A 10,911-nucleotide genomic window follows, 5' to 3' on the forward strand; every position below is an offset into this window, starting at 1 on the left:
ATCTAGTTTCAATAAAGAAGATTATATTATACTTATATTGATGAAAAATAATAAGTACGTCTAATAACATAATTGAAACACATCCTTATTCCATTTTTAATTAAACTTCTACAAAAAAACACAGAAATTGAATTTTCTTATTTAAAATCTTTGAAATTTTTTCCAACTAGGATAAACCTAAGCCACAAAACCACCATCACATATCCTTCAAAATATCCACTTCATCTTCCACATGGACCAATCACAAAACACAAACAATTCTCCTTAACCAATTATAATCTACATTTAGATTTGCCTATATCTCAAATTCCTTCCTTATACTCACCACAATTTACACCATTTTTTCCCCATTCTCATATCCATTTTTTCCCATTCTCATATCCATTTTCTATTTTTCTCTACTCATCTCCAAATTATTTTTTTGAACATTTGTTAAATTAACCAAAAGAAAATGGCTTCTAACACATTGATGAGTTATGGAATTGCACCTGTTTGCCCCTCTATTCTCTCTGCTTCCAAGTCTAAATTCGTCACCGCGTTGCCGGTATCCGCCGGAGTTACCAACGACACGTCAAGGTTCACCATGTCGGCCGATTGGATGCCCGGGCAGCCCCGTCCATCCTACCTCGACGGCTCAGCCCCCGGGTACATAATACTCTTTATTTCATTTTACGTGACATATATGATCTAGCACGATATGTAACATGTTAATTTGATATATAATAAGTAGGTTTGATGGGCATTAAAGTTGAATTACTTAATTTTTGAAATGTGTGATGGTTATAAGAGTAGAATGACATCAATCATTTTGGAATGACACTTGTTGTTTCGAAAATCGAATAATTGTTAAGGATGACTATTTGTTGAATATTTTTAACTAGGGAAGATTTATACAATAAATTTGTATTATTCTTTTTATGCTAGTTTTAATTTTGTATATATATATATATATAAAAATGCAGAGATTTTGGATTTGATCCACTTGGTTTTGGAGAAGTACCAGAAAATTTGGAAAGATACAAAGAATCTGAACTTATTCATTGCAGATGGGCTATGCTTGCTGTTGTAAGCCTCTTTTTCTCTTATACTCCTTTTTAGCTTTGCTATTTCATGAAAATATTTAACTTATATAGATCGACAATATATAATAATAATTGTATATTATCGATGTATATTAACATGTTGTAGCTGGTAACTTTCTTTATTTTACTAGTTTCTAGCTAATTCCACTTTATGGACAACCCTTATAATATGTTTCTGGTGCCCTTATGAGTAAGGTTAATTGAAGGTCGGAGAAAGTTTATTGGCAAGAGGGAACCATTTCTCACTCAGCCCTCATGTGAATGCATAGAAGTTGAACTCTTTTTACTAAAAAGGAAAATGAATTGAAAACAATAAAAGTCAAGTTGTAATATTTACACAGTTCATGTAGTAATATTTTTGAACAATTTTATTCATTGCCTTTAAGATTTTTGACAATTAAAAGCTAACTAGGAAGTAGCACAAAACATCTTTTGGTTGGAAAATTATATTAGCTATATATTTCGGTCAAATATAACTTTTTATACTTGTACACTAATCTTGAACACTTTTAGCGAATTTTCTGATTTCACCACTCTTTGACATACATCACATTCGAGAAAAGATTTACACACAACAACAACAACAATCCAATGCAGTTTCACAAGTGGAGTCTGGTCTTAGGAGAGAATAGTTTGTACACAAACCTATTACCTTGAGAGGTAGAGAAGTGATTTCCTAAAGACCCTCGAAGAGATTTACAAACAATGCTAGCAAGATATACAAATATACACATTTTGACAAACAATGCTAGAAAAATATACATATTTTAGAAGAGATTTATACATTACATGTAACCAATTTCCCTGACATAAAAATATATTCCCTCCGTTTAAAAAAGAATGACCTAGTTTGACTTGGAACGGAGTTTTAGAAAAGAAAGAAGACTTTTTAATTTTGTGATTCTAAATTAAAGTTATGTCAAATGTACCAAAATGCCCTTTAATCTTGTGGACTTAAACATGCCACGTGGAAAGTTGAAGTTAAAGTGTTGCCAAAAAATGAAAGGGGTCATTCTTTTTTAAACAAATTAAAAAGGAAACTAGGTCATTCTTTTTGAAACGAGAGAGTATATTATTTTGAATTTTCTAACATAGATTTTATATATGAACAATTTTTGCAGCCAGGAATCATTGTACCAGAGGCATTGGGCTTAGGTAATTGGGTTAAGGCCCAAGAATGGGCAGCTATTCCTGGAGGACAAGCTACATATTTGGGCCAGCCTGTTCCATGGGGAACACTTCCTACTATTTTGGTTATTGAATTTTTAGCCATAGCCTTTGTAGAGCATCAAAGGAGTATGGAAAAAGATTCAGAAAAGAAGAAGTACCCTGGTGGGGCTTTTGACCCATTGGGTTACTCTAAAGACCCTGCTAAATTTGAAGAACTCAAAGTCAAGGAAATCAAGAATGGTTAGAATATTAACTCACTCCTCTTGTGCATTTCATATTTTCATTTTTACGGATTTTAAGTTATATACGCTGACAATATCAATCTCACTTTTTATGAATGATTATCTGTGGTTAGGTCGTCTTGCATTGTTGGCATTTGTGGGATTTTGTGTACAACAATCAGCATATCCAGGAACAGGACCATTGGAGAACTTGGCAACTCACTTGGCTGACCCATGGCACAACAACATTGGGGATGTTGTTATCCCTAAAGGCATTTTCCCTAATTGAATTGTACCATCATATATATTAGCCAAAAACACCTTGTAAAACTCTCCCATATTGTACTCATAGTCTTGTAATGAAAATGGACTTTTTGTGTATCCTTAGTCTATGCATGATATCCCTATCTAATACCCATATTATTCGAATGTGAATTCAAGATTTAAACTTAATTAATTTTTTATCAGAGCAATGAATTTTTGGAAATATAACATTTATACTTTCAAAGATTCGCAGCACGCAAACACAACATACATGTTATGTCATATCGAAAATAATAAATTCAGTTGAACCTATAAGTATGTCCTAATTCAAATTATAAGGATGTTGTGAAGCTATTGTTGGCTTATAGTTTGTTCTCACTTTAGCTAGTTAAACTTTGTTTGTTTCATAGCTCTCTTTTGAATCAAGTGAAATTTGAGATATACTCTAACATAAAGAGAGTCAATTTTGTGCCTTCATCTAAGTTATTATTGGTTGATCGCTCAAAAAATGATTCTTATCCCACTCAAATGGTAAAAGACTATTTAGGTTACTTCAAACAAAATAAGAGTTAACTAGCAAGGTTTGAAGTAAGGGACACATATTATATTTTAGGCAAATGTCATGAAAAAAGACAGTTAGGGATCCTCACTTATAAGAATGAGTTATAAATAAATTGTTGAGCTGGTTTTGACATTTGAATTATAACCTAAAAGGACAAATCTATGCGATCTAACTAAGTTTAAACTCCAGAACGAATAATAACTTAACAGTTGGACCATAGCAGTTACACTAACTTCTTGGTTTTGCTCTAACTTGTAAAAACCATAAATTGTCATCATTGAAAACAAAATATAACTAAATAAAAATTATTTTATAGTAATTCAAGGTAGTAGTACTTGATTTAAAGTTCTTTTCTTTTTCTTTTACACAAAAAAAAAAAAAAAGGTTAATTGAAACTTTAAAAAAACGCTGTCAAAAATCATTGGGAACTAAATCAAAAAGTGCGGGCGTGCAAGAGTGCAACAGAAAAGCTGTTAGAAAATGAAACATATTTGTGTTTCTATTAGTCCATTATTTTAATTATTACTATAATATAATATAAAAATACTTTAGAATAATTAATTATAGGGAATATAATTAGGGTTTTGGAAGTAGCTGTATGTACTTGATAATTATAGGGGAATAAGTTTTAGGGACACAAAAGAAAAAAGATACTGGAACTCACTTGTATAAGCGGCGCACTTCTTTTTATATAAATATTTATCAATCCGATTAATTTAAATTTGTATCACGTAAAACGTTACATTAAAAGTGAAGGTATTTTACTTCTAATATTAAACTTTGCGTAACAGAAACCAACCCTATACACTAGTTAAGAAGATTTTACTACTAGTTTTTTCCTATGAAACGGATCTGTATTAGGTAAATATTGCTCGCTTCAGTTAGAGGTGAAGCTAAGATTTTAACATGATAGGCAATTTAAGTGATAAAAAATTTAGAGGCGTATTCAGGATTTCGAGATAATGGGTGCACTATTACAAAAATGTTGATCTAAGATATAAATTTGATCGGTTCAACATTTGGGTTCTTATTACTAAAAAAATGTTAAAATTTTAATACTGTAGGTCCAAAATTAATTCTTATATATATAAATGTCAAAAGTGCTACAAATAACTACTTTGAGAGGTGTTATCTAATTTTAGAAAGAAAAATAAAACAAGATAAATATAAAATTCAATTTTCTAACCTCACGTAGAGAGATGCACTCAATTATCATCACATTATATGATACTCCGAGTATGGATTCACACATCTATATTTCAATAATTTTTTAAAAATATAACACTACTATATATGATCTCGGAAGAAGAACATGGGTTCACGTGAATCCGGTGATCCCCCCTTGGATACGCCTCTGATAATAATTTGATCTTAAATATATACTATACATATTTAATGAATTTACTAAAATAAATACATTGTTTGAGCAAAATTTGATGGATTCGACTGAACCAACATGTGGGCTACTAGCTCTGCCCCTGGCTCAAGTACTATGATGTCCCGCAAATCATACTAGAAAAGTAAATTACACTAGACAAGCCTCTTATTACAAGCTCAAACGAGAAAACATGTAAAAAAAAATAAATCTAATATTCTTTATTTAGTAATCACTTGCTCAACTAACTCGATTATCGTCTACTACTTATTTCAAAATTCTTACAATCATGCGTGACTGTTCACAGCTAATTTCGAGGGGGTTGCAAGTTGGTAGAATAGTCAAAAAAGTGTAAATAACACATGCATACAACAAACACATAAATCTCTAAGAAATTAATTAATTGAATAATACTATATAGTAGGAGTTTCTGGTAGGCACATGACTTTCCTGCCAATATTAATTACTACTGTTCTCATTAATCATTCAATCACAATATATTTAAAATGATTTTAAACAGTAATTAATTAACATAATAACTTAATTAATTGAATAATACTATATAGTAGGAGTTTCTGGTAGGCACATGACTTTCCTGCCAATATTAATTACTACTGTTCTCATTAATCATTCAATCACAATATATTTAAAATGATTTTAAACAGTAATTAATTAACATAATAACTTAATTGTTATTAATGGCAAAGAGCATTTTCTATAAATATTCCTAAAGTTCATAGTGACATTTGATCAGATGACAATTAACTAATGTCAGTAAAAGTTTTAGATTTTGTTTGGTAATGTGCATATTCATTGCCATAAAAACTATTTTTATTGTTGTGCCATAACATAAATATTGTTTAAGTTATATACAACGTCAATATAAGTAATAATAAATTACTTCTTATAAATTGTAATATATTAATATATATTTTTTAAAGAACACGTCAAGTTTCACCTATTAAGAAACACTAATATTATCAATCAGAATATTGTTCGATTAAGAATTGCATGTTTAGAAGATAAAATGAGAAAGTTAAAATGAATATGTGAACGTATAGCTAAGGGTGATTGAATTAAGAATGAAGATATACGATATAAGGTAAGAATGACCTTGATAATTGATAAGATGAGGAAGGTGAGACAGAAATGGTGCATACATATAAACAAGAGATGCACGAGTGCCCCTATGAAGAAACGTATATGTATGCCAAAAAAAATATTGAAAATATGTGATTAGACAAGACATGATTCAGCTGCAATAGTTTATCTATGACATGAACTTAGATGAGAGGATATGAAAGTCGAAGATTAAGCTAGATAGAAGGTTATTACTCTCTCTGTCTCTAATTACTTGTCAACTTTTAAATAATCACACCTATTAAGAAAACAATAATTGATATAGTGAAGGTCTAAGCCTATGTACACATAGTGATTTTGGTATGTTTTAATTGATTTGAGGGTCAATCGACGACAAATTCCTTACCTTCACAAGATAAGAGCAGTGGCGGAGGGAGGATTTTTATCAAGGGGGTTCAAAAAAAATTAATCATGTAAATAATATCCACAAATAAACGGATCGGATTAAACTGCCAAATCAAGAAGAAAAGGGGTTTTTAATATTTGACTTTATAATTAGGGATTAAACTAATAAATCCTAAATTCCCAATCAGCATTTTCATTTTTTTGGAACTAAACATCGTTTTTCTAATTGCATTATTATTATTTTTAAAGATTAAAACGCCTAAAATATAAGCTGATAAAAAAATGTCTCTGCCCAAGTTCGAACACGCGACCTCGCTTGTAGTAGAGCGAATTCCTGAACCCCCAACACCACTAAGCTACGCCTTTGTTGTATGTATAGGGGGTTCAATAGTATATATATATACATGTACATTAAAAATTTAATCTAATATATATAGTGTAATTTTTCGACGAAGGGGTTCCCCCTTCGTTCAACATAAATCCGCCCCTGGATAAGAGTACTAAGTCCATGTACACATCATCCTCTCCGTACCCTCCTGATAAAATTATTACGAATATATTATTATTATTGTTGTTTCTTATAAAAATAAATCTTTATTTTTCTTTCTTTTTAATTATTTTAAAAAAAAAAAAAACTTTTTTTATGTGTAGTTCGAGGCACATTTGGAAGACATTGAAGTCATCAATAATAACAGCACGCACCATTAAACTCAGCTCTCATTTGTTGATTACTATAGCTGAATGCTGACCAGTGACCACCATAAAGTAAAATAAAATAAAATTATTTTAACTTTTTTTTTTTAATATTCTTGTTTCCCAAATTATATATCTTTATAACTTTATTTGGTTAAGAAATGTATTTATCAAATTTATATTATCGAGCATTAACCTCTATTGGGTAAGTAAATATATGTATATATGTATGAGTATAATAGATGTTAAATCTTGTTAACTTTTTTGTTTGATTAGATTTTTGAATTTTTTAATGAAAATTTTCTAACTTCTCCAAGTGACCGTAAGATTCAAGTTCAAAATCTGAGCATCTAATGCCTAATTTAATATTGATTCGTTATTGCATCACACACATGAAATTAACTCTTTTTAATGCGTCAAATAAGTGAGAAGTTGATAATAAGACTCAAATTCAGAATCTTGAGCACCAAACTCAATCATATTTTCTTCAAAACTCGTAAACTCAATATGATATCATGTTAAAACGCATGATTATTTTATTTAAAAATTTAAATGGTTAGAGATATTTTTTTTAATGGAAGTAGTGGTGGGGGTTTAGGGTGCACTAGTCCTACAAAAACAATTTGAAAATATATATATCTGACAATATTATTCCCACACTTGTTCCTTCCAACACACTATACGATAAAACTTTTTCCATTTTTAATATTTATACTTTTTTAACTTCTCTTTCTTCTACTTCTCTTTCAATTTTCCTATTCTGTGTGTAATTTTTTTGCAGCCTTTTCTAGATCATGATTCATCCCTATGGTTGGTCAATATTTTAATAATGATGTATTCCACCACACACCATTTTAAAAATAAATAAATTAAAACCTAACTATTGTAATTATTTTCTCGATCTCATATTAGTTAATATATTTTTCTTTTCGAGAATTAAATTAGGAGTATATAAATTTTTATTAATACGTATAAATATACTTTTTCAGCATATTAATCTGAAAGAATTGCAATTTATAATTTTTTATATAATTATTAAATATTTAAATTACAAATTTTAAAAATATTAAATTAATTTTAAAGATTAATCAAAATTAACTTTTAAGAGGTAAAACATCAGAACTAATTTGGGATGGAGGGAGTTTATTAGAACCAGATTAATTTTGTGGTCTTATTGGATAAAAAAATGCTCTTGTTTTATCAGTGTTGAGGGTATTTATTTATTTAATTTAATCAAAGGAAATTATTATAATACATAGAAGTGGACATAATTGTAAAGGTTGGTTAGTTTGAAAACACACGCAATATATTTGAATAAAAAAGAGATATTTTATCATATGTTCAAATGCTCAATTAGAATATATCATAAAAGATTTGGTGATGAGTTTAAGGAGTTGTCGATGATAAATTTTGCATTATATATAAATGGTAAGCATTCATCTTTAATCATGTTTAGTAATCGATTACAAAAGATTATAACACCTACAAGCATCAAGACTAATCCAAGATTTAAAACTTAATTATTGATTTTTATAAAGATCTCAAGTTAATATAAAATAATAAATTCATAGCAAAATAATAATCATTCTTAATCTATTTTCTAGTTATTACTAAAAACTGTTTAAAGGGAAAAAAAACATTTTTCATAAAAAAAAAATAAACATTCCTAGCAGGTGCATGATTTTGCTCAAAGGATGTCTTTTCTTGAATATTACTTTGTTGAATGTCATGTAGTATTCATCAACATATCCTCTGGTACAATTTTTTTTTTACTTTTGTGTTGGTTTTATATGCAAATCTTTTTAAAAAAAATTAAAAGATAGGACTTTTTGTGTAACTCCAATAATATATGAAAATCTCAAGGGGTTTTCTTGACTCAACATGTAAAAATTTTACGTAATCTGATGAGTTGAGACAGAATATTTTGACCATATTGTAAAATTATGTCACAATATGTAAAAAAAATTCCCTAAATAGTTATGGATTTTGGGGTAGAGAGTTAGAATGTTTTCCATTTTGGTTCATTTGTATATATGGTTATATTTGTTGTTACTTCATATGTGTTTGGTGGCATATAATTTGCGGGGTCTTCTTTTTAAAATCTTATCACCGACGAAATTAAGTTCTAAAAGCATCATTTTTCTATAAAAAAAAATTACGACTTGAATATTTTCTGAAGATAGGTCAATAATTGGTGAGTTACCTAAAACAAGATATTCGTCTCTTAAGTTGAATTATGCTAAAGGCACTAGATAAATATTTATTGGAATTATCTTCTATGACCAAAAATAAAAACTAAAAAACTCTTCAACACATTACATATGAGCCTTACACAAAAGGGGTATGTTTGTTATAGTACTCTATCTCATATTGTTAAGAGAATAAGTTATTATCGCATTATATGATCTTATATAGAAATTAATTCTTGTCTAGTGAACTAATTTTGAAATTTTCTACTTTTGAAAAATACTATTAGAGTCGAACACATTTATATTTTTAAATATTCAAACTTGTGCATACGAGAAAGGATTATTGTTAACATTTGAGGTTATGAGTTAGATCGACTCAAATTCATTTTAGGCTCCCCTCCTATTATGTTGTACTCTAGTTATATGGTCTATACACCGACATTTCAAGGTGGAATCAATTTAAACAAAAAAGGAGAAATACTTTTTTGTGAAAGAAGAAAAAGAAAGATTTGATGAGAATCGAACCTCATACAATTAAACACAATAAAAGAACAACTTTACTTGTGACCTATCCTAAATTCTCTCTTTTTAATCACTTTAGTATTGTGTTGATAGTGGATAATAAGTATGTACGTCAAATAATTAATAAAAAGCTAGATGTATTTCCCTACAAGTCTAATCACTTTGCAAAAAATTGATTTAACAAGACCTTATGGTATAAAAATATTGTCTTCAATTCAACTAAATTATAATGGTGTCAACTCATTCCCAAAAGTACTTTCAATTGACAAATGCAAAATTATTCTTTGTCCTTGGTGGGAACAAACTATGTGTCTCTCATGTCCTTTGTTATGTTAATCATATCATTAGCTTCATTTTTCAACCTTTTCTAAATCATGTTAAGTTTTTTTTTGTTTTTTTTATTTGGTGTTCGATATATCTGTTTAGAGCTAGAATCTGAATTTTGATGTTTGATATATCTATCTAGAGCTTGAATCTGAAATAGTAATAGAAAGTCCTTTGTACTGATCTGAGTAAAACGTTTTTTTTTTTTATCAAAGTCAATTCATATTTAAGATTTAAATTCAAGAGGGTGAATCATATTACTACTTGTTAGTTAAAATAATTAGCATGCAAGGTTTTTGGAATTATATTTTTCTCACTTTCTTGTCATACCAACTAGCTTTGACTTTCTGTTAAGTTATTTTCATTGATACGTGCAATTTTTTTGGCCTCATACATATATATATATTCTTTAATTAATAATGGGCTCCAGAAATAATTAATGTTTGACCATCATCATTGCAAGGAAAATTGGTGAAGTTGATTTACCCTAAAAGATTACCACAAGTTAGTAAGTAAGTATGTTGTTATTAATGAAGTTTTGAATTTACATTTGAGAATGAAATGATGTTTGTAAACGTATTTTATTCTCCAAATGAAACTTATTAATATAAATATGAATTAATCAAGTCTCCGAATAAATATCAAATAGTTAATGAAAAATCAAAATAAAAAAAGGATCATACAAAAGGTAATATTACTCGCTTCTACTTGTTTATTTGAATAAGCTTATATATCGATCAAATTAGTTTATAAATATTTTTTTTATTTGCTTAATGTTTTGGTAAACATAAATAATGTTTATCATCTAAATTAGTCGAAAGCAATAAATTCGTTAGTTATATTCAATAATGACTTACTAGCTTATAAGCACATTTCGTTATGAATGGCAGTGAGATTTGATCTCATAATTTTTATCTGCTTTGATATCATGTTAAAGTGTGTGATCATCTCATCTAAAAGTCTAAGCAGTTAGAGATGACACTTTTATTAGTTAATTATATTCTCAACGAAGACTTAAAAGAAA

At 28.6% G+C, this 10,911-nt stretch overlaps 1 protein-coding gene across 1 annotated transcript; it reads left to right on the forward strand.

Annotated features, from left to right (window-relative positions):
- The first annotated feature begins 339 nt into the window (after positions 1-339).
- LOC102587257 (chlorophyll a-b binding protein 6A, chloroplastic-like) lies at positions 340-2,885 on the forward strand. The gene is made up of 4 exons (XM_006345739.2): positions 340-645; positions 963-1,065; positions 2,204-2,492; positions 2,608-2,885. Exons 1-4 carry the CDS (start codon positions 452-454, stop codon positions 2,760-2,762), a joined length of 741 nt encoding a protein of 246 aa, XP_006345801.1. The 5' UTR covers positions 340-451; the 3' UTR covers positions 2,763-2,885.
- The last annotated feature ends 8,026 nt before the right edge of the window (positions 2,886-10,911 follow it).

The sequence above is a fragment of the Solanum tuberosum genome, unplaced genomic scaffold (genome assembly GCF_000226075.1).
Source record: "Solanum tuberosum cultivar DM 1-3 516 R44 unplaced genomic scaffold, SolTub_3.0 scf00072, whole genome shotgun sequence".
NCBI lineage: Eukaryota > Viridiplantae > Streptophyta > Magnoliopsida > Solanales > Solanaceae > Solanum > Solanum tuberosum.